This window comes from Phalacrocorax carbo, chromosome 1 (assembly GCF_963921805.1).
Source record: "Phalacrocorax carbo chromosome 1, bPhaCar2.1, whole genome shotgun sequence".
NCBI classification, from domain to species: Eukaryota; Metazoa; Chordata; class Aves; order Suliformes; family Phalacrocoracidae; genus Phalacrocorax; species Phalacrocorax carbo.
This window is the reverse complement of record NC_087513.1, coordinates 71,723,424-71,749,200: the sequence shown is the minus strand read 5'-3', so window position 1 is coordinate 71,749,200 and position 25,777 is coordinate 71,723,424. Positions and strand designations below refer to the sequence as shown.

General features: G+C 37.6%; 1 protein-coding gene across 2 annotated transcripts in view; it reads right to left on the bottom strand.

The window, feature by feature from the left end:
* Nucleotides 1-25,777, bottom strand: part of PIK3C2G (phosphatidylinositol-4-phosphate 3-kinase catalytic subunit type 2 gamma) — a 210,664-nt gene that overhangs the window by 49,126 nt on the left and 135,761 nt on the right. For both annotated transcript variants that reach the window (XM_064459408.1, XM_064459416.1), the window contains 4 exons: nt 25,295-25,431; nt 22,443-22,612; nt 7,842-7,998; nt 3,114-3,223 (listed from right to left, as the gene is read on the bottom strand). In XM_064459408.1, the coding sequence (XP_064315478.1) occupies nt 3,114-3,223; nt 7,842-7,998; nt 22,443-22,612; nt 25,295-25,431 (574 nt within the window). The remainder of the gene's footprint in view (nt 1-3,113; nt 3,224-7,841; nt 7,999-22,442; nt 22,613-25,294; nt 25,432-25,777) is intronic.

Here is a 25,777-nt window from a genome sequence, read left to right as displayed (position 1 = left end):
TAATTATGAAGGAAAAGGAGCTATGAATTGTGAAGGATTTGAGAGCTACTGAAAGTTATACTAATAACCAGAACTTTCAGTTTCCTTGGCTTTCTAAGGACAGCCTGAAAAAATAGATACAGGAATAAGCTACACAGTGACCATGAGAAGTGAGTGACTGGATTTTTTTCTCACCTGGACTTTTTGCATAATAAGGAGGTAAGGAAGAATTTTTCTGAAGGACAGGAATAAAGATGATGTAGGTGATGCAAAACTCACAAAACCCTCAATGTATTAACATTCCTGGGGGCAGGCTGGGAAATGCTTGTACAGAGGGCTAATTCCTGCACAGGTACAGGTATCAGGCCATCGCAAGGTCTTTATTTTGAAAAGTGCCTGGGTACAGTTTTCAGAAATTGAACTACTACTAGACAAGAAACCTGATGTTCTGCCTGTGTTTCGACATGTAGAAATGTTAGTTAATACATGTGTTGAATTAACACAAATCATGTTCAAACATGAATAGAAATTAGAATAAAGGAAAAAAACCAAACCACCAAGAGAAATGAGATCTATGGAAATTCATGAGCTGATGAGAAGAGACTTTCTTCTTGCAAATGAGCATATATAATACAAACATACCCTAAGAGTATTAAAGAACAAAATATGCACCCAAGCTATGTCTGACTTTTCTATGTGATGTAATGGTCTCTATGTACAACAACAAATCTGCAGTTCAGCATTTCAAAGGGAATGGGAACAATAGATGTGGAGTTCACTAAAAACATTTTAGCAGATAATACATTTTCAAATAAGAACAGAGCCCACAGCAGCTCTGAGTGGACCCAAGCAGGACCTGAGTGGCATTTCCACTGTGAAGGCCTTCATTACTTTAATATCAACCCTAACAAGAAATCTAATAGGAAGAAGGACATGCTGGCCTCTGAGACCTACCTATAGTCTCCCTGGGCTGAACAGGATATCCTAATCATAATATGGATCTCTATCATGCAACAAAGCCCACCAACCCTTCTCACTTCCAAAACAGTGTTGAGCCACATCTCCTTCATAATGCCAACTGTTATTCTACATGCTTTGGTTGAGAAAAATTGCAGTCGAATTCCCATTCTGAAGTCCCTCACTTCCTTCACCCTGACCCTCAAAACATCACAACCACCTTGTCCAACTCCAAGAAAGAGTGTGGAGCTACAGCTCTGTCCTGAACCCAGCCTTCATCCTTCATCTTCCAGACAAGCAAGACTGCAGTGATAATAACCCTAACCATAATCTTAGTCCTACCCAACTGAAAAGCATACTGATCCTTTCAATCTCCAGAAGAGTGCTGGGAATGAGCTCTGAGCTCTGCATGACACTAATGCAACTTTCACTCTGAAGATTCACATTTCCCTATTTGTTAAGTATATCCTAGCCTTTTATCCACTAATTAAATGAATTGGGTTTTTTAGTCATGAGGGACAGACACAACCACCCAAACTATTTGACAGAATCAAGACTTTTACGTTTTAACGAGAAACTGCATGTTTCCTGTTTGAAGTGGAAATATAAGTATGTAATTTGGGAATATGTGAAATTTTAAATGAAAGGATAAGGTAGAAGTAGATGGCAAATGTGAAGCTGTAATTAAATTTTCAAGTAAAACAGTTTTTTAAGGGGTGTGAGGAAATAATATTTAAAAAACCAAGCGTTAAAGGAGAAGGAACTCAGTGCCCCGCTGTGTGTACAGTAATGGAACTATAGTTTTGTTTGAGAGATTCCCCTTTTTCTCTTCAAAGAAAGGTCTTCCTTAAACTCTCCAGGAGTCTGTTACAGCCTTCTCTGAACCTGTGGCCTCAGTTTCTGATTCTAATACACGAAAAGGAGACATATAAACAACACGATTCAAATTCCCCAAAATCTTCATATGGGTCTCTGTAATATTAATGAGACTGGCTCAGCTGCTCCAGTTCAAGCTTTTGTCTCATTTATTCATTGCAATGTGCCCTCTGGCTGTACTGAAATGTGGGGGGATTGCTCTTGCCTCAAGGCAGTTTGCACAGTGCAGAGAACTGTGCTGCCTTATGGAAGTGTCCTTTAGGGCCCTGAGTTTGAAAGGAGCCCTTCACTCACAGTCCAGTGCTGTGACCTGGATACGTGCCCTGCACTTGGGCCAGAGGAAGAGGTCAGAAAAGTCTGGCTTTCTTTGCATGTGTATGTGGTGTCCAGGGTGTGTGAATGCATAGACTGTCCTTGGGAAATGATGGTGTTGCACAGGACAGGATCTGACAGGGACAGATTTTCTCATACTGTGCCTAGAATAGGAAAGTGAGTTTCCAAATCCAGTCAGTCTCCACTGGCTCCATCTAGAGCATCGTCACATAAACAGCTGGAATGATATGTAATGCAGAGGCCTGACCCGAAAGTTCAGGACTGAGAGCTTCAAATGGATTTTATACAGGTCATCTGCAGCTCCTCATCAATAATCCTTAGTTATTATCACAAGTGAAAGGTTTCATTATCCTAACACAAATCAAGCTTTAAACATATATATATTCACACACAATGCTTTTCTGTGATAGAGCTGTTAAGTGCTTAAAAGGAAGAATTAGTACCATTTTGCAGATGGAGTAACTATGGCTAACAGAGGGGAAGTAACTTGCCTGAAGCAACATAGAAGGTCAAAAGAACAGAAAGGGGAATAAAATGCAGGAATTCCAGGTCCTCACTCAGTCCATTAACAAGCTGAAAGTTTTTATATAGTCCAAATCCTGCTGTATGTAACTGCTGCATTTAAAAGCAGAGAGGAAAGCTGACTAGGAATAAGCCACAATGGTTTCACCATGAAAGCTGAAGAAATCTCTAGGTGCTGAATAAGTGACTTGTTACAAATGTACCTGAAACACACAACTATTTCTGCCAGAAATTTTGAGGAGATTGGTTATAAGATGCATGAAGAACGGACTTCTTAAAAGTAAATGCGTGAAGACCAGTTATCCTTTTGTGTAATTTCACTGATTACAACCTCTTAATGAAACAGAACAGCTGTGCTTTTTTTATTTTTTTTTTTTTTTTTTAATTTAGCAGCTTTGCTTCATGCCTAAAGGAGATAAGGTTTCTGGGTTATATTGTGGCTTTACCTTGTAAAGTAGCTTGTAGCTTGGAGGTCTGAGTCCTGAGGACGGAGGTTATCATACACATACTTCAGATCCTGAATGCTGTTTAGCTCAGGTAATCCTGCATGCAGCATCTTAAAGTAAAGAAATATCATTAGTCCACTAACTATTAAGAAGAAATTTAAATGAAACAGGGCTAAGTGGGAAAAGAAACGTTTCACACCAAAAGGACTTTTTGTAGAACACAAAGTTTTGCTCATCTGAAAAGTGGTTCTGATGCTAGAACAATGCCTGGAACATTAAAATGAATATTTTGCATTGTAAACCTTCACATGGAGGTGCTGGAAAGAGGCATGGGTCAAAATAATTGGTCCATTTTAGTTATTTATTTTCTCTTCAGATATCACAATCTCAATGTGTGCATTGCTAAGCTTTCTTCATAGCCTTTTAATGGTGATATAGGGAAAGCAACCAAACTGAGCCCTCTGAACAATAGTTAACGATGTTTCTGTTATGCTAGGCCTAATCCAGTTTAGCGCAACATCACCTTCTTGTTTGCAACTACTGATTCCACCATCACTGCTCTGGACTCCTCCTGCAAGGGGATCATAGATTCACTCCCTTCACAGTAAAGGGAGGAGGAAGGTTCCTTTAGAGGTTGATTCATAGCAGAAGCCATGACTTGGGCGTGGACTGCCCTCTGTAGAAGTGTATCACTCTTCATGGATGTGGGACAAATCTCTTCTAGTTAGTTGGCCAAGTTAGGCTCAAAAGGCAAATAATACAAATATTCCTCTTGCAAAGTAACACAACAGGTAGAGTAGACAACTGAGTCTGCAGTTGTCCCATACAGCTCCCTCCAGGCATTTTAAAATGTCAAGAACAAAAATAATTTTGACTCACTTCAAAAGCTACTGATTTTTCTCAACAATCACAGTAAGTTGGAAGCGATGCTTTGTGTGTAATGAAGAAAAAAAAATCACTCCTTCACATGGCTTGGAAGGAAATATATCTGAATTTGAAGCCACTGCTGTACATTCTTTATTGATATTTATGTCTAGCTGAGACAGAAAGACCCACCGAGTTTTGCGGCTAACAGGAAGGAAGAAAGGAAGCACTGCTTTTATTTTAAGGTTCGGTCGAGAGATTAATAGCTTAAGGAGAAAAGAGATGGCAGGGTATTTTCCTTATTCCTTCAAACCTTCTCAATATTTTAAAGTTAAGTTTCAATATTTTTTGTATTTTCTTTTTGGCATTCTGAGGAAAATCTTGCTTTGTACCTGACCCAATCTATACTACCCTGGACAGTTAGATTGCTGTCTCACAGACTTCTGGCTAGCAAGGAGCAGAGAAAATGAGAAAGCTCAATGAGGTGAATTTAAGTGAGTTGGAAGCAGAGACAACAACAACATTCAGCACTTAAGGACACACAATGCTATTCACCTATATGCCTTCAACCCAGTTCTAAAAGATGATAACAATTCCTGTCCCCTTCAAAAAAAAAACAACAAATAAAAGAGTTGCTGCATAGTCAAATTAAGCTTCTTGCCCTGCATTAGAAAAGGGAGCAATGCCAGATATGACCATGATCTGGATGATCTCTAGTGCAACCGAAAAACAGGAATTCTTTTAGGTTCTCGGCACTGCAGAAGGTGGGAAACCATTTGCTGAAGCAAAAAAAAAGGTCTTTAGCTGGGCACTGCCTACACAGTACTTTGCTGGCTGCGAGGGGGTCTTAGAGGCTTATTATAGTGTTTTATCCCTTTTGCTCCATATAGCATATCTTTCATGTGTTCAGACCCCTGATGGAGGAGGCTTCTGAAAACTGTGGCTAGTGATACTAGATGCTAATTAGACAAGACATGGAACAACTGTTCATAAAACAACTACAGGTCGCCTAGGGCAACTCAAATGTTACTAGATGCCTAAGTTTAAGTGCCTGCACTGCTCCCCTTGTTCAGCCACACTTATGTCTTGACCTACCACTTGGTTATCCCATGCCTTCTGACTCACTGAGTGAAGGTGCCTGTGCTCTCCTTGGGCCTGGATTCGGAGCTGGTGCGTGAGGCACAGCCTGCCAGCCCATGAAAAATGAAGAGTCCTGGCATGTACTTTCTGTGTATTAGACCTCCAAAACAGGGGTGTTTCCTGATCCTGTTTTCCCAAATGGTGTTTTTAAGTTATAGAAGGGTAAAATAACTTGCATGGGGAGACAGGATTCTTGAGCCTTAGATCTGTTCTGTCTAGGTACTGTCTCCTGTTTTATACTACTAGATCGACCTGTTTCATGCCACAACAGAAGCAAGTGGGTCAATCAGTTGCTGTCTAGGTTCACCTCAAAGCCCCTTTTAATAATTTTCTGCCTGGAAAAATCCTTATAACAGCAATAGATTTTGCATTTTTTTAAACTAATCAAAAGCTGTTTGTGTCCTGTGATCACCTTCTTTATGATTGTTCACATCAATTCTTTAATGAGAGCAAAGCTGATGAACTGCAGGCATTTATGCAGCTGAATTCTGCCAGCAGACTCTTGGGTCTCCCACAGATGTTTCTGCTTTTAAAGGTGACGGAAACTTCATGGATTATTTCTTACTCCCAGTAGCAAATGTCAGTACAGCTCTAGAAGCATGCTGCTCACCACCAAGAAAAAGCATCATGTCCCAAACTGGGCCAAAACCTCCAAGTTATTCTTCATATTCATGGTTTGCTAGAAACCACTAACATCCAAAGCACAGTTTACTACTCCTGTGAAGTACTGTACTTTTTAAAGATAGCCTTATTGTTTAGATTTTTTAACCATATTTTATAAACAGCATCTCAGAAAACAGGATGTGGGAGGGGAAGAAAAGATAAATGATGCAGATTTCCAGATAGTGAGAGACATCTTAGCCTGTCACTGATACAAATAGGCAGTGGTTCGTTTATCTTGCCCCTTCATGATCTGGTATTTTGCATGGAAACGAATTCGGAGTGGAACTTCTTCACAGTCTATTTACTTTTCTAGAAATGACCCATGAAACTAAAACATTTTGATACTTACAGTTTCCAACCAACACCCCATTTCAAGTGCAGGACCAGACTCACCCTTCCAAACATCACTAGCAAAAACGAGGTGTTCGCAAACTTGTTTGTTTAATTTCCTTTTGATATGAAGTGTTCATCAATTGGTTGTGAGTATGCTGCGTTATTTTTCAGTTATGAAATCCAACACAATTAAATGAACTGCAGCCCATTGACAAATGTTAAAACACATCTGTATGCTGACTTTCAGCTCAGCACTATTATGTCTCCTTAAAGATCAGCAGAAACACAAGAAGATGCAGCATGTCCTGAATATAGACAAACCTGAGCTACATCCAGGCAGTGAGAGCTAGTTATTTCAGAGCTCCTGCTGAGAACATTTTCCTAACGTGCTTTCTCTGTTATCCCAGAGTAATCTAACATCATTATCTCTGCTGATTACAGAAAAAGGGACTGCACTGGGGACAAAGAGGTGGGCAGACATAGTTATATTTGCAGCATGTGGTTTTAGGCAACCTGTTCAGAAATGCAGAGATTACTGCTGTGGATGAGGGAGCGTGGATGCTCCTGAGTTTTCCAGAGGATCTTTAATTTAGTATCTCCTAAAACTGCACTCTGCACTGCTTTCAGTGGAAAATTATGCTTTATGATGGGAATGCAGTTTTGCTGCACCTTTGTGACTACTTAGAAGCAGGGTTAAGAGATCTGGGGCTATCCTTCCTGCTCTGTATTGGGAAATCACTCACTGTACCGCTGCATGAGAATCCGTGAACAAGACAGAAACAGGATGAGTAAATTCTTGCCTTTTCTCCCCTCTCCATTGCAGAAGTTGGAGATAATAGAGAAGTAATTACAGAGCAACTTCTTGGCTGTACCCTAGCCTCAGCAGGGGTTCTGTTCATACGGTTGTGTAGGATTTTTCATGCCCAGACAAGTCACCTAGGTTTTGTATGGGGCCCTGGACATAAGTTTTAGATTAATATCTTAGCCAAGCAACTTAGCAAATATTAGTTAATTTAATATTCTCATTCCACCCGTGATTGGGGAAAATCATTAATCTTTCACACACAAGTAGAGGCATAAAGCAGCTATGGAATCTGTAACAGCACATGAATCAGTAGGAGTACTTAAGGGATAAAAATTCCGGGAGGTCTTAAAATCCTATACAGAAGTATTTTTAAACCTGTGTTAATATGGGTACTGCTCTTTCTTTCCTGTGTTTCCTATCCTAAGAAGGGAGTGTGGAAATCTGAAAAAAACCAAAACCCAACATTCTAATGGCATCACTGTTAGCTGCAGTGCTGCTGGGTACTGTCACATCACCCACTCTGTGAAACGTTTAGTTTATTTTATCTTGCTGGAGTCATGAACAGGATTGGTAAATGATTGTTAGATGACCTAGAAAAAAGGCTGAGTTAAATTTCTGAATGTGAAGCTCACACCTGGCTTCCTTTGCAGTTTTCTGCTATTTTGTAGAGCATAATGCACTAAAAAAAGGAAATAATCAAGCACCTTAGCTTTTGTTTTCTCAGAAATTAGTACTGAAGTGGATATGTTTTTTTGGTTTGGGTTTTTTTTGGTGTCCCCCCCACCCCCACCCCGAAGTGCACTAACATTTCGTGCAGTGTGGCTGGTACCTCTTGAAATCACAGTGCTACAGCAGAGAAGTGGTAAAAGGGAAGAGGACACCAGAGGAAACTGATTTTTTTGTTTCATCCTCAAGCTTCTTACCATCTCCAGCAGTTTCAGCAGTAACTGGCTGTGTTTCCTGACTATATTATAAGCTTGACAACAAAGCTCCACAAACTCTTGAAAACGCTGTGGGTTTTTTCCGCCTTCTGTGATGAAATACTCCATCTCTGATGTGAAGATGAAGGGAGCTCGGTCCCTTGAAAAGAGAACAATTACATGAGAAATTTCACCAAACATATCAAATCATTTAAGACAGTTAATATTAGTAACTCATTATTCACATTTGTTTTTCCAGTATTACCTTCCTCATTATTTCATCTCTCCCTGCCTCAATGTAGACAGCTCTATTGCTCTGCCTGGTGTCACTGACTAGTTGGGGCAGAGACAGATCTTACAGCAAGAGGTTCCTAGTGAGAAAGCCAACAACTGAACAAGTTCGGAGCTTACATGTTTTTTTCTGGCTCTTCTTTACTTTTCTTTTTAAACTCTTGTTGCTTTAATTTCTTGACTCGAGCCTGAAAGTGAATCTGAAAACAAGTTCTCTCCTGGTATTGAAATATTTAAAAGTTGTTGTCAAAGAGGATGGGATATAAATGTCAACTCCTCACTAGGCAAGAAGTGAATATAAGAAAAAAACTACAACTCCACAATCCAACAATAAAAAAATACAACATTTGATGCTATCATTAAATAGACACCATTCTAAAGGGACATTTCTGACCCAAGATACAACAGAATAAACCTAAATACATTGTCTTGTTTTCTGTACAGTTACTCTGTATTCACCCTAGAGTAAATGAGCTGCAGAATCTGACACCATGTCTTGCCTTTTTTTCTTACCACTAGCATAGTTTGTGGCTATGGCATGCTATTGCAGAAGAAAACAGATTAGGCAGGCTTCTGCTAACAATACTATCATTTGATAGTTTCAGAAAGGCCTGATATACTGCATCCTTGCACAGAAAAAAACTACTGCAGTGATTTACTCATCACAACTGTGTATACAGAGGCACGTAAACAGATTAGAGGGCTATATTACAAGGAAATATACACAGCGTGTTAACCCTTCATTCAAAATGAACTTGAGTAAACTAAATATTCTTGGGAAGCCTGATGGCAGAAACAAATTTGAGCATCTCTTTTTCTTGCTGAGACCTCAAACACTGGCTGAGTCTGAACCCACTCTGCTTGCTGATTCATTCATTAATGAGACAGAGAAGCTTTCCTAGGAGTTTTCCTCATTTTCCTGTAAAAACGTCTGCCTTCTATTATCATAGAAAGAAAGTCAAGTTGCTGTGAAATTCTAGGCTGCAGCTGGAAGTCCTAGGCACAAGAAGTGTTCAGGTGGCCTTCCCTTTCTTATGTCTGGATATTCTTCCTGAAGATAACTTTGAAAGCAGACCTCCTATGGGTGTCGTTCACCTCAAAGCAGCCCTGTCCATTAAGGTTTGGTTTTTTTTAATATATTATTCAGTTTCCGCTAGGTAGTACTAGGAATGCTGAAGGTCCATGATAGTCGTTCTTATTCTTTCTTCCCACACTTTTCTGTATTATGCAAGATGTGAGTTCACAGTGTGACAGTTATGTTGCAGTACGACTGTTACATAGTTATTGCGTGTAGCTCTCAGAGAATTACAAACCTGTGTCTATTACTGATATCACAGAGCAAGATTTTCCTAGAATATTCAGTCATCCATTCATTATCTTTTAGTTTATCTTTTGTTTAGCAGTGGTATTTAAAATAGACACTAACCATTAAATAAATTGATGCAATTAGGGTCACAGAAATCAATGTGTGGAAGCCAATAAGACAGAGAGATAGAGCCAGAAAATTAGCAACTTTAACATTTTCACTTATCTGTGGACAGAAGTCCAATTTAAATCCTGATTTAAAAGGATTTTACTATCTTGAGAATGTTTAAAAAACATCTGTTTCTTTTCTCTATTTACATTTTTAGGCTAAAACATTCCAAGTCAAAACTACTGCTATAAAGATCCCATGTGATGTATTATGTTCAAAAGTCATATTTGATTTCTGATGTCCAGCTGCATCAAATACACAATTACACTATGAAAACATAGCCCTTTCTGAGCTAGTCAAAGTCTCCCACATTATGCTACTTGAGCTGAAAACAGACACTGCAATCAGAAATTACTGGAAGAAATACGCTGTTTAACATCGTTGGGTTGGGCTGTGGGCCAACTTGCACATAATGCTATGGCTGCAACACAAGACAATTTGCTTACTGTTGTTGCTAAGGATCCATTTGAACATATAACTGATATTTTAGTAATTATATTATTTATAGATTAATTTTACTTGTAAGATTATTTTAAGCAGTTTTGCAAGGTTCTTAAATTTCTCAGTATCTTTTAAGGCTGTCGTCTAAGTTGGTAGGCCTGTCCTCCCTTGTTAACCTCCAAAATATGATGTAGAAATTTGCCTTCCCTGGTTTTGCTCAAGGTCTTGTGATATCAGAGCCTGTCCTGCAAGGTAACCCCTGCAATCAGTCAAATGCTAAAACTCCATCCCTGCATGCATCTAAGAAAGCCGACTGCTCATAAAGGGAACATTTTGCAATCGAAATTTAAAAAACACATAAAACCAATTTAGTATGGGAGGCAAGACCCACTAGAAGGAACAACCCAGTCATTTCTCACAATAATATTAAAAAGCAAAGTTTCAGTGGGAGGAGACGCTTACTCACTGAAAAGTACATTAAGGATTCTGAAAAACCAATTGACAAGGCTGAATGTCTGCGTATAGATGCAAAATGTTCCTTGCTGCTTTCACAAACTCCTTTGGAATATAAAAACATAGAAGAGGATAGTCTAAAAATTACTCTGGCAAAATTACAAACAGCCAAGTCAAGTTACTGTCCATCATGCATGGGAAAATTTACATCAGCAAACAACAGAGGTTGTTTTAGCCTACATAAGAAAAAAAAGCAGTGCGTGCCCCAGTGTGAGCATTCTAATTTATCACACATGCATGCGCAAATGAACCTCACCCCCATGCACAGCCTGTATTTCTATATATAAACCAATACATCTCTAACTGACAGCCTTCTTTGTGGCACATAGCTAAGATCATATTACCTGACGGCATTTTTTCAGGAGATATGCAATGCATCCAAAGGCCTGGCAATAATAGCTATGAAAGACATCACTCATTTAGACATAAATCTATTACATAGCTTGACCACATGAAGTTATCTAAAAGATATAAACATGAAACACTTCCTACCCCAAAATATACCCTCAAGGTCACAGCTAAGCCCTATAATACTTTACATCTGTAGGACATTCAAAGACCAATGACTGTGTTACAGGCAGTGGGACAAGAGCCCCTCAGCCTAAAATCTGTATCTATTACAACTTGCTGCTTCCATCGAATTAATGAAATGACTGGCATCAGTCTAACAAAACCGGTATGATGAAGTATATTCAAGTAAAAGCCTTTTACCATATCTCTGTAGAAGACCAAAGGCCTTTTTTTTCTCTTTATGGTGTGCTAAAGGAATAGAGAATTGAAGCATTCTTGAATGACCTCTACTGTATAAAGTTAATGTTGGGCACCATAATTTCTAGGAAAAAAAAAGCCTCATTGAGAGAACTGGTGTGGCTTGAGATAGACCAAAGATATACAGCCAATAAGCCTCCCCAAATCATTAAAGCTACCTTATCAGAGCTTGCTCACTCTTTTTTTACTCCCTTCCCCCCCCCCCCCCCCCCCCCTAAAGCCCTACAGGAGATTAATGAGCCCTTTGGTTTTTATAACAGAAATCAGTCACAAAAAGGCAATACCCCCATTTATGACAGAGTCTAATTGCAGTCTTGGACCTTAAAGACTTATACTTTGGCTGTGACAAAAGAGTTTACTGAAGTCATTCAATGAGAAGCAAGGCTAGTTTTATGGTATTTTTATTATTTTTCTTGTGTACTGCTTTTAGAGATTTAAGATTTTCATGGGAATGTGTTTTACAGTTCCTCTGGAGATTAAGAATATTTGGATGATATGTCATGAGAGGGATGAAAGAAAGGAAACCTCAAGCAACTGAAGAGATCATCATGCAAAAACAAACTTTGTCTGGGGTGATGGGAACATTTACTGGGATTTCACTTTATGCTGGAAATATGCTGCCTTCCAAGAAGACCAGTGAGATCATCAGGATTTGTTATGAAATACTAGATGTAAACTGATTAACAAAGCTTGTAAGGTCAACAATGGTTTTAGTTTTTCCTACTATGAATCTCACGGTACAAAACATTTAAGAATGATACACTGACTTCCTTTTATATTAAATAGAAAAAGCATATGAGATAGATAATCAAAAACAAATGACCTTTACTCTGATACAATCTAAACTTCCTAATAGTGCAGTTATGGAAAAGTTCAAGTCACACACAGTAACACAATCTCAAAACAGTTGTAGTCCAAGTTGTCATAGGGACATTGGGGACAGTGCATGAGACACCATACAGAACTGTTTGCAATTTAAAAATCAGCTGCTCAGTAGCATATGCCCCCATATATTCCCTGACAGCTTTAAAACCATTTCGGCTGAGTCAAGAGTGACAGAGTATTCAGCATGACTCTGTGGAATTTAGATGTATCCAGTAAAATAGGAAAAGCTTTTAGGGAGTGTTTGAATGCTGACATCCTTTGCTCTGCAGCAAAAACCAAAAGCTTATTGAAGAACATGCTCACAAAAAATAAATGAACATGAGCACTTATTTCTCTAAGCCAAATGAAAATACCTAATCAGAGTAATCATATATATTTGTAGACAGAGAAAAGACCATGAGCAAATGTATTAATGTATTCCTTTAATATATTAAAGAGTGAAACAGTGAACAACTTCACAATACAATTTGTCTCAAGCAAGCACATAAAGAGTCATAAAAAAATATGTCTGGAAAGGAGACCACAAGAGATACTCTATCTTTCTGCTTACCAGGACAAGTTCAACCATAAACATGCTTCTGAGATGCTTATTTGGCCTATTCTCGAAGATTTTTAGTGACAGAGTTCTTCTCCAACCTCCTTTTCAAATTTCTGTTCCAGTATCTCCCCTCACAGTTTTTTTCCGTCATGCTTAATCTAACCTTGCTGTGCTTTCATCCTATTAATTCTTGTCCTTTCCTAAGGGAACATGAAGATTCCGTCTTCTTTAACAGCAGCCTTAAATGTATTTGCAGACTGCTATTATGTCTTTCCTCAATCTTCTGTAGACAATTGTTTCAACCTTTTCTCATAAGTCTTTTTTTTTTCAGATGTCTGACAATTTTAATTGCTTTTCTCTGGACTCCTTGTAATCTCTCTGGATTTCTTATCCACATCTTTCTAAATGTAAAATGTTGAAAATATTCCAGCTGAAGTTTTACCAGTGTCACGTGAAGCTAAAGGATTACTTCGCATTTCATGCTTTCCAATTTAATATTCTATCATCAATTCATATTCAACTTGTCTCTAGCATAACTCTCAGATCCCTTTCTGAAACACTATCTATCACTGCAAATCCCAACTTTCATCACAGTCAAAAACTCTTATAATAGGCCTCTACTAAAAAATGAACAAACATTCTCTTGTCCCATCATACTGGTTACTAACAAAAATAGTGAAAGATATCTGTCCCAACACAATCCTGTTATAGGATATGACAGTCTCTTCAGCAAGCATAAAATCTAAATAATGTAAATATATTTTAAGTGACCTCCTAACAGAGCAGTAATTCTGAGCTTTGTATAAAATATAAATACTTCACTTGCTGGACTTGACAGCAGTTTTTCCATTGACTTCAATGTCAGTTGTTACCACTTGCATTTCACTGGCTTGTATTGCAAATCTATGTTCAGGTTTGTTTAGAAAACTTTTCTGTTTTCTATTTCTTTAAGTGAAGAAATCTTGCTAACTGTTTCACAGATAAATGTCTGCTCCTGAAAAGTGTGTAAACAGCTTCTTGCTAAGACTTTATTCTGCAAATCACCCAGACCTGATGCATATCCATCCATGTCTAAATAAAATGTCAGTCTAAATTTCAATTGCTAAATAGTAACTACAATGCTATAAAGAGGACTAGAAGAGAAGTGAATTAACAAATTTGAAACAGAGTTCCAAAAAAAGCAACCACCAACCCAGAATGTATTTATCCTGAGGGATTTAGTCTCAATTGTATTTTTAATAGCTTTTATTTCCAGTAACAGACAGATGGAGAGTTGCTTGCCCAAACAGGGAAGTTGTGACTAAGCTTCAAGGCAAAAAGGACATATATAGGAAGTGGAAGTAAGGACTGGCTACAAAGGAGAAATATAGAAACTTTGCCTGGGTGTGCAGAAATGGTGTTAGGAAAGCCAAAGTTCAACTGGAGTTAAAACTGGTGGTGGGCATGAAGTGTGAGAGGTTCTACTAATACACCGTTAGTAAAAGGGTGAACAAAGAAAATGTGGAGCTGCTGGCAATTGATTTAGTGGCATGGGAGCACAGGCAAGGCTGAGGTATTCATTGCCTTCTTTGCATCAGCCTTCACTGACAAAGTCCCTCAGGTTGTAGGCAGTGAGCTGAGCATGAGCCAGTGGTGGGCCAAATATGAGCTCTGGAATTGATGAGGGCTAACAGCATCCTGGGCTGAATTCATGGCAGAGCAGCAAGTAGATGCCCTTTACTTAGCACTTGTTAGTCCATATCCTGCCGAAGCAAGAAAGGTGTTGCTAAACTGGAGTGAGTTCAGCATAGAGTCACCAAGATATTTGGGGGCTACAGCACTTGCCTACAAGGAAAGGCTGTTTACCCAGGGTATGAGAAGGTTTTCAGGAGATCAAATAGCAATCTTCTAATATCTATAGGAGGTTATGGAACAGATGGATCTAGGTAAGAATAAGAGAGAAAATTGAAACAGCTGAGGTTTTGACTGGATCATCCACCATGAGGATAATTAAATTTTGAAACAGGTTGCCTGGAAAGGTTATCCTGGGAGATTTGCAAGATTCAGCTGGACATAGTACTGGGTAAACTGGTCTGGTTGACCTTATTCCCTTAATACTTACACAAATAGATTCCTGAATGCCCTGAGCATCCTTGGGTCAGGTAAACTACATGGCCTGGACATTCAAAACATGCATCTAATAATTTTGACCTACATTCTTCAAGCAAATGACCAGAATTCAAGTTTATACCAGATAACATGGTTTTAGCTCTATTTTCTGCCAATTCTGCTCTTTTTTGAGATACTTATTGCATAAAAACTTTTCTAACCAGAAATTTTAAATCTAATTTCCGACTACAGTTTTAGCCACATTATTTTTGCATTAGCATCTATCTTTAGTGGCAGAAATATCAAACTAGAAAGAATGTCCTGAATTCTTTAGGTAACTGAGGAAAGTTCTTAAACCATTATGGTCTGATTTATTCATTAAGTCAGTTCTTCTTATGTGTATACTAACTTTGCTATTATCGTTACTTTTCACTATCACAGCTTTAATGTTAGCTTTCCAGTAAAATAACTGTGTTGCACATACCTGCTATTTTGATCAGTAGTGAAAGAAATATTTCACACATTGGGCTGGCCTATTCTGAAAGATTTATTTGTTTCTGTCAGTAATTGGATTGGTTACACCGATATTTAATCATGCTTAATGGATATGGTAGAAAACAAACTATAATCCTGGCCTAAACTGATGGCTATGATTCATCATTCTGTTAACATCTAGTTTCCCATGTACACTGAGCCATAGTAAATGTTTATTTGTGCCCCTTTGCCTGTGCAAAGTGCAAGGGAATGTGACTTAACTAAAACCCCTTTCATTGTGGGCCAATTGAAGTTAGTTTGTAAATCATGGAGATTTGATTACACCTGGTCCCATAGGATTACTATGCTAAGTGACAGTATAGCTAACACAAATGTTTACAGCTGAGGTTAGGCACAGTTACAGTTCTTGGTGTAGACCTAGTATTTGCAGTGTACATCGCTACAGGGATTCATCTGGAACCTCACCTTGCAATAAGAAAACTGGCAATAGACTCATGATAGAAAAGCAGAAACTAGTTCAAGGCATCTCTTGATGGTTTTCACTATGGCTGCATTGCCCCAGTCTCTGCTGTGATCACTAGTTATTCTGCAGTCTGACCGCAGAATTGATTCACTTCTGTCACAGAATTTCAACCACTTTGTACAGTCAGCTGCTTGTATATTTTGGATGAATCCAAAAAAGATCCTCCCTGAAAGAAGATGGACTCTGCTTTAAGAACATACACGTCTTCAATAGTTTCAAACTTTGTCCTGCTGCAACGATATGCACCTTATATTGACTGCTTAAAAAGCACTACTGTGTCCAGCTCAGGCACCCTCTGAGCTGAGTTAGGATCCTGTATTCATAGACATATATAAAGCACCCTGCACTCAAAGTCACCAGCAACCAGACTGCATAACAATGTTAAGATGCATTTAAATCCTTTATATACTTCATGTTCAATACCTATACGTGAAAGTGCTCAGTACAGCATTCCTGATGCCTTATACCATTTTCTAAGACTATCAAATTTTCCAGGTTTGTTAGGAGTTTATTACTAACCCTATAGATAAAACCCTTGAGAGTTAATTCACGAGGAGATTGAAGCAATTCCTCTTGTTAACCAAGATGGTTGGACAAGTGCTTTTTGTGTTCTGACTGACCCTCAATCTGAAAAAAGATTTTAAAACTCAGACCTAGAAGTTGCCTTAAAATAAGTAGAACACGTGGGCTTATATCCCATACCTTCCAAATATTCAGCTAACAGGTCTTTTCAGCATGAGATGGCTATCTGGAAAACACAGTGGTAGATTGTTGCAGGAGTTTCGTATATCACCAGGCAAAATAGAGAAATAAACCAGTAATGAAGTTGAATTGCACAGAAATTCCTTAGGGCAGGTGATGAAATCCTACAGGAATTAAATATATCAGTGTGCTTTCCAGTTAAGGATGAAGGGCAAAGGTCTAGTGTGCAGAACAAGCAGAAAAAAGATACCAAGACCAAGCAAAGGAGATTAATTTAAAAGTGCTTGATGTATACTTGACTGTGTGTGAGAACAGCTCCCCCTGAAAATAAAAAGGTACATATATTTCGATACGTATCGAAAGCTTTTGGAGAAAGAGATGATAGAAGAAAATGTTTCTGATGGGAACAGGAAAGAGAAAATGCATGTCTCTATAAGCAGTTATACTTTTAAAAGGATAACAAATAAAATAATATAATCAAAATGGACAGTGAACATGTCTTTTTCCCCTTTTATTTCTGTTTATTATTAAACTTCCTGTCTCTAGAGTTGCAATCAAAAAAAAAAAAATCACTCGGTGACTAATAGAAAGAGAAGGAAGGAAGGGGAGAGGGCAGGAAGAAATCTCTGAAGCAGGGAGTTGATATGGAGTCACTTAACTCATGTGCAGTAAATCTCCCAAAGCAGAGGAATTCCATTGGTGGCTCTGAAGGCATCAATTTCTCTAGCCCAGATAACCGTTAACTAGAATACATGATAATTCCTTCAAGAAAGCGGCTGTTCCTGAAAGTAGGAATGTGGTTTATGCCATGCTTGAATTGAATGAAAAGCCAAGAAGGATACTGAGAGTTGTGGCAGATGAGAACTGGGTTCCAGGGCACTCAATTCAGCGGAAGAGCAGCGTACTTGGATGAACAATACTGGATAGGGTCAAATCCGTAAAGAGACTGTATGGGAAAAACAGTGCCTCCCTTAACTGCCTGGGTACTTTGAAAAGAATAACCAAAAAAATTAAGGATGCAAAGTGGACAGTGAACATAATTTACTCTGATTTCAAAAAAGCTTTAGATGAGTGCCCTCCACAAGAGGATATTACTGAAAATAAATCACAAAAGGTATCCAGCCTCAATAACTGGAGAAACCATCAAAAGAGCAACAATAAACACCTACTCTCCAAGGCAGACAAAGATAACAGAAATGCAGCTGACCCTCACAACTGCAAGTTGTGCTGCTCATATGTTCTCAGACTTGACTCATGCTTTTGCTATTTAATTTGGGGCAATTAGAGACACCTGACATTCAGAAGTAATGGACTTCTTCCCTCATAAATTCAAGCTCATTTAGGCCTTGCCACCTTGGAGGTGACATTGTTTTATCTTTAGGCATATTTCACCTTTCAGTCTTTATGCAAAGACTTATGTGTATGACTATCTTTAAACATCTATATAGTCTTATGAAGATCTTTGGGGCTACTAAGGTGCTTTAAGTCATGAAATTAAAACTTTCCACATTTCGAGTCAGAGATTTTTGGAGGGTGGCATAAAGGAAGTGCTGAAAGTGGGTGGTGGCAAAGAAGTAGGAGTTAACAGTTCATATAAACAATAACTCCAGACCGACCATGTCAGAAAAATAAATGTAAACTGCAGAAAATGAATTAATAAATAAGCATACTGAAAATTCCTAATGATATCTTTCAACAGGTAATAGAGGTTAGTCCAACAGTTTTCATGAACAAATTTAGAAAACAAAAAGTAATTATAAGTTTTTACTTTCAAGTTTCAGAATTTTCCTCTGATGAGTACCCTACATAAAATTTTAAAAAGGCAAAAAGAAAAAAGTGAAATGTGAAATTCTCTAATTGCTATGTTCCTTCTCCACTTTTTTTCATAACTTTAGGAAAAAGATGGAACATGTGTAGTTACAACGTAGTCAAAGAATGTAGATACAACTTATTTTTCCCTGACTGTAGGCCAGCTTTTCTGTTTGGAAAAGAAATACCTGAAAATAATGCTTTTTTTTTCCCAAATAAACACTTCCAGAGGCACAGTAACACTCATTTTAGGTTATTAACACTAAATATGAAATGTGTTATTTTTAAAATAAAAGAGGCACTTCTACTTTTCTACATGCTCAGACTTTCTTAAGTGCTTTTCAGGCAGGAAAACACTGACATAGGAAGAAAGTGTGGGAAACAAAATTTTCTCATATTTGTGAAGCTTCCTTCAAAAATCTGGAATTTCCCAATGGTATAGTTAGGCTGCCTCTATTAATTAACTTTGTAGAAGAAAACCAGCTTAGCAGATTTAACTTCTGGGAAAACCACGCCAAGATGTGGGATTAGTTTGGCAAAGAGACAAGAGGGTCTCTGTGATTCAGATCAGGGAAAAGAAAGACCAGTGAGTGTTGTAAATAATCAGGATGCCTGGGTATTTAAAACAAAGAATGGGCACCTAGGTTATCAAACTGTGAATATGTAGGGTGCCTTGAGCTGGCCTACTCCATAACTTGCTATCAGGTTTCAGACTACACATCATTGACTGCAAAAATATATATGACAGTGCTGGATGTGACTAGGGGTGGAGAGGATGAGACTGCTGAAGTTAGGATTTGTTCAGTTAGCACAGGATTTAAATAAACCTCCTCTTGCTTAATTCACCGAAGAAGAAGAAGTGTTCAAAAGGAACTGGTCAAAACTGAAAAGAAGAAAACAAAAGCAGAGAAAGGATGACAGGTACAACCAGGAGTCCGTCACCTTCTTCTGTACCATTTGATGACTGACCTAGTCCCATATGATTACCTGGATAATATTACACCCATTTCAGTCAGAGTGGGTCTAAGGTGACTCTCACAGAATACACAGTAGATAAAAAATAGTATGGTTATATGAAATTAAATGAGAAACGTTTCTTCATACAGTTTGAAGTGTACCTGCAGAACTCACTGCGTTAGGGGAACACAGGGTCAAATGTGGTGGCTGGCACAGAATGAAAGAAGGAATATTTTATTGCCACTAATGAAATGTGTCATTCAGTATGATTAAAAAAAAAAGATAATGAAATCTCATGGTTCAGTAGGACAGTACCCTGTGGGACTTTGGGAATAATTCTTCTGCCAAGCTCTGTTATTATACTATTGGTTAGATGCATCATATGTCTCTCTCCAACACTTCTGAAACATTAGTTCCTAGACCCAAGCAAAGACAGGTTATTGGTACTATTTAATATATTTGCTGCACTGTGAAGGTACATGGAACTGGAAAAGACAGAAAGTTCCTGATTCCTCTTCCTTCTGAAATCAATAAAAGCTGAGCTACTGATTTGTGCCTTGGACTCAAAACTGAGCAGATTTATTGGACATCATTTAAAGATGAATTAGGGATCAGAAAAGTTAACTAATCCCTTGTTGGGGTGTTATACAATCATGAATGCAAAAGTGAGCATGACTGCATGAATCATATCAGCTTCAAAGCGTTCTCTGAAGACTCATATTGGATTTGATAGAAAGAACTGCAGCCCATGCATGACAGTGTGCAAGTCTCAAAGCTGCCATGTATGCTTTTCACTTTATTTACATCAGAAGAAATGCTCCATATGCAGAATACTGGAGAAGACCTATCCTTATGAAGTGTTCTGGGGAATAGGAGTTTGTTAATGGCAAAAAGTACTCCCTGAGAACAGAAAACGGACAGCTGTGGCAAGCAAGTTATCTTCCTAAATTCTGAAAGGAATTACTCTTTTAAATAGTTCAGACAGAGACTCCTTTTCTATAGGCCTTCATACTTTTGCAGAGGTTCCATTTAAAAAAAAAAAAGTTTATTTCTGTGATGTGTGTAAAGACCAGTTGCAAGTGTAGGGATTTGTAACAGACTGTTTTCATTCTTTAAAGCCACCTATAGGCCTTCACAAATGTTGAGTGCATCTACTGCACAAAACCCTAATGGTCAGCTCTAGTAATTCTAAAGATTTGAAAGGACTGTGCTGCTGTTTTATCAATATTATTTTAGGGGTATGATATTGTTGGGGGTGTAAATAACTCAAATAACAAATAAGAGCTCAAATAAAAATCTAATACAAAGAGCTGTTAAAGAAACCAGAGGCTAAACCTATTTCAGGACTTGATTTGTGGGAATGGGTAGATACAAATGGCACTGAACCATTCAAATTTTGAGAGTGCCTGAAATTTATGGGATGTAGCAATGTGATATCCTTGTGTTCCTGTTACGTTAGATTTCATGAAGGTGCATACAGCTCTCGAGAACTATAGCCATTAGTATTGTATCTGCTTAACTGCATGTAGGTATGAGGAAGACAACCATTGTCCCATGATGTTCACAACCTACTGTTAAGTGTGAGTCCTAGTTTTACTAAAGAACCAAAAGGGTAGCCCAGGAATGGAGGTCCCAAAATGTGTTATTTTATTTTATAGTTTAAAAGCAATATACTGCATAGAGAAACAGGAAAAAATGGCTGCGGTTTATGGAAGTGACTATATTTTAAGTCATCTTCTTAGACTTTGTAAGAAGGTGTGGTATGATTGAGTTGTAAACCAGTGAAATTAACATCTTTTTTATGATTGTTATTACATGATTTCTGTTTAAATTTGTTTTTTGTGTCCCCCCCCATATTTGCTTCATCCTGTCAAACCAGATAATTCTTTGCTCATGTAAAATTACTGCTCTAGAAAATTCCTATTGGGCTCCAGAAGGAGGTTTGCTGGAGTGAGAACTTTACTTAGAGTGTGCATAAGTATATTTTTTTATTACTCCGATCTGCTTTATTGTTTCCACAAAGAATAAATAGGAATCAGGGAGCATATCTTGAATGCCTGACAGTAATTCTGAACACTGCAACTAAATCTTTTGACTGCCTGGCTTAGAAGTACTTATTAGCCCCATCAGTTTTCCTCATATCAATACTCCCACGTTGGTTTTTTCTGTCTAATGCACTAAGATAGTCTAGAATAGTCAAAAGCTACCTGCTTAAAAAAAAAAGAAAAAGAAAAAGAAAAAGAAAAGAGCAATTAGTTCAAAATTCATTCTGGAACCACTACTGGAAATTATTAGGAAACGTGGAGGAAAGACGTTCCCCACACCCCCGACTTTAACCACTTTGTCAGTATTAGGGATCATTTATCCATCCTCTACTCTGCTATAACACCTTCTTTGTGTTTTGCACATACTGGCATTATCCTATCTATTCTTATTAGATCCCAATTCATTCCTCCATAGTATGTTCACATTAGAAACTAGAATACATGATCACACGATTTCATTTATCTTTGTCATGGGATACTTACACCAGAGACAGATACAAACACAGAAAAATCACAGTCTTATTTAGGTAAAATCGGACCTTTGCAAAACTGCCCCTGAACTAAATGTGGTTAGACATAAAATCTTCAAAAGATAATGAAAAAGTTTGCAGTTTTACCCACAGAGACATAATGTAATTATTCTCCATGCCTATTTGGAAAATTTGTTTCTTCTCTGAACATGGGAAGAAAATAGTCAATTAGATACATGTATGGTTTAGCATCTGTTATAGGAATGCTCCTCTGCTAGAAAAAGACAATGGACGTCAGAATTCTTTTGGCATAGGCCAGTCTACTTTTCTGGTCACTACTGAACTGCATCATTCAATCTCTGACCAAAGAATTCATATTTTTTTTAGACCAAAAGGGGATCTCCAACTTCTCATTTTAATTCCTTTTCTGGACATTTCCATATTTTGTAGAGGCTTTGTGAACAATGAAAAGATGGTGTTTTGGAAAATTCAGAAAGGAAAAAAAACATGATCTCATTTCTATTTTTTCCATGGATGTTGATAAGACTGTGAAACTTCAGAACACTGCTTTAAAGTTTAATATGTGCGTTACTATAGATACTAACCTTCTTATGCTTCCAAATGTCTGTGCATGACCTAAAAATCTTCCAAAATCTATGTGGAACATATGTCCATCCTTTGTCAGCATTATGTTGTCACTGTGTCGATCACAGACTCCCAGAATGAAGGTCACCACACACCAGCCAGCGCAGGAATAAAAGAAATTCCGTATTGCCTAGTTAGTAAAACAAAAGCACTTACCAGAAATATAGAGATGTACTTGTGATGCTAACAAGAAAAGCAAAAATTATAGTTCTACAAACACTATGCATGTTGCTAAAATTTAACAGATGGGTGCTTGCAGGAATGGTACTCAAACAAATAATACACAAATTTCAAAGTTAAAATGCAAGAACAATTTTATGCAAGGGGCTTTCACCTTGTGTTTTACAGATATTTGGAATTTTATGGAAAACTTCTAAGGTGAAACATACCCAAGAAAATCAAGATTCTTGGCAGAAAGCTGAATTTTCTGTTCAATAGCTTGCCTGCATATTGTAAAAACAATTGTTTGGAATTTAGCTGGAAATCCAGAAATTTAACCATTTACTTTGCAAAGACAGGTTATTCTACACCACTGTATTGTTCTGTACCTACATGGGTCTTTTTCCTCCAGAGCTCAATTGCCTTTCTCAAATCCTAATTAATCAAGTCTCACAATATTCCAGCCCAAAGAATTAAGCTCCATTTTACAGAAATTAACTGAAACAAAGAAAGGCTAGATCATTTTCTGCTCATAGCACCTGCAAATCTGAATAGACTATGGGATCAAACCTAGTGTCATGCAGAGAGACTCAAGAGAGTGATTAAACCAAAATCCAGTCTAGCAGTCGTGTTTAATATAACGTACTCCTCTGATGCTCTTCTACATGGTGGAGATATGTACTTTCATGGTCAGTCTGCTTCATGTAAGTAGGCTGGCTCATTCAGATCTATCTCGTGAATCTCCTTACAATATTATATTGTGGCATTGTTCTTTTCCAAAAATGTGCCCATGACAGATGTAGGAAAATATACAGGCTAATGACCCGCTCACCAGACACTCATAGGTGGATTCCAATTTTTCTGATAACTTCAGCATGAAGTATGTAAAAACTATGACTTCTCCTAGTAGAAGAATTTACCCAACCTCTTTCACAACACATAAATTCAGTGTCCTCTCTCAGGGGAGAGTTATTCCTGATTCAAACGATGATCAGTCTTCTACCCCAAAGCATAAGGAATAGCTTTTGTCTTCTTTTAGTCTTACCTACTACAGTTTAAGAACTGCAAATGCAGTTCTTACAAAGAAGTCTCGATCTCCCACGAATCTTAATCACAGAGTGATTCATTCATATAGAAACCTGAACAATCCTAACCTGTGATCTTTATGTTTTTGGACAAAATCTACATTAGCCAGGGTAAGTCATTATCAGGCATTGAGGATTTCCCTGTAGATGCAGGGTGCCACCTGCAATGGCTGATACAGATGACGTCACTGTGGAAAACTTAGGCCACAGCACAAGAGTTTGGAGAATTTTATGTCTAACTGTACTACTTACTTACTTCGATGACCTTGGATAAAACACCTAAGCTGTCTGATTCTGTTCACCCAACTGTAAAATGAGGATATTAAAACCTATTCTGCATGAGTTTTTTGAGCACCTTAGAAACAGTATTGTATGAGTAAAAAAATTATTAAGGAGTGAAAGAGAAAGGTTCGTTCACCAGTGAGTGCAAGGTGAATGTAGAGTAGCAATTTTATGCATGCTCTATGCAATCACACCTGACTGTATTTTACATGTTTAAAAAATTGAAAGAAAATGGGTAGAAATTGGTTTTAAAATATTCCACATTAATGGTACCTTTTACAAATAGCAGCAGCAGCAGCAAGTCAGGTTTTTAATCAATAACTAATAGTACCTCACTTTTCAGTTGAAATGTTGGCTGCACTTCTATCATAGTACTGTAAACACACAAACTTGTAAAACAAAAAATCTATATAGATTGTTCCTGTTTAATTGAATCAAGATGATACACCAGGAATTCAAGTGCTCTTACTAAAAACGTGGATTAACAAAACCTATGGAATAATTACAAAATTACTAAAGTTTATCAAACGTATCTACTAATAAACTGTTATAAAAGCACTTCTTATTCAGAGTGGTAAACACTCAAAGCTCCCCTTTAAACTTAGAATTATGGCTACTAATCTACTGTGGGCATGGAGTAGGGTTCTAAAAATTGTCCCAGCAACACAAATAGTAAAAGGTTTTTTTATGGGCTTCAGAACATGCTCAGACAACAAAGAATAAACAGAAAGATTTCCTTGGGAAATCTCTGTTTTGATATAAAAAATTTCCAATTTGTTGGCTCATGCACAGTGTCTAATTTCAAAAAATCAGATGCCTTACATAGGATCATAAAATGGGATATGAAAAGCATGATATTGTGTATCATATGACTAGATAGTTTTGATAAAACAGCTTTCTAAAACTGTGGGTATTGACATGGTCATTTCCAAATACAGAGAAAATACCAAGACTTTGCATGGTTTATATAAAGTATTTAGACAGCTGAACTGAAAAATTAGTGGGTTTGAGTTTAATACTTAATTTCTACTTCAGCTTCTCTTCACTTTACTACTAAACTTCAAAATATCTCTATGACACATTTTTATAGAAAATGTCTTACAATACACCTGATCCAGAACAATATCTCCTTAGAAAGAGAGTGGCATTTGAATCAATTCCCTGGCTTCCATGCATGTGACTTAATTGTCTTGTGTCCGAGTCATTTGTTTTTGCTGCATGCTGCCATTTGGTTTCTTTTTTCCCATGGTAAAACATGAAATGTATAAGCTTCATTACAATGTTACCTCTTGGTAACTTGATTCCAGAGGATGGTGATGACGGAACCATTTTTTAATTGTGTTTTCCTTCAATGGTCCTATCAGACCAGACTCCCTGTGGATCTTCGCTAGTGTGGTAGCATCTGGCACCATCTGTACCAATCCTAATCAGATAGAAAAGAGTACATGTGAAAAACCTTCAACTTTAAAAAGATATGAAGACCATCAACACATATTGCCTATTTTTGGATCATTCCATGCAGAAAAAATACATGCTTAAAAGCTTGTAAAATAATGAATGCAATAGAAAATATAGATCAGGATTGTTTTTCTCTTTGGACACAAAAAACAAAGGACACTTAGTAAAAAGTGGCAGTTCATCAAATGAGAAATAAAAACATTGTGGAAATAACTGCCTCAAGGTACCAACAAGGCCAACAATTTAACAAGATTCAAAGTAGGTAAAATATGTACAAAACCAACAAAAATCTATAAAAAATAGGATCGGAT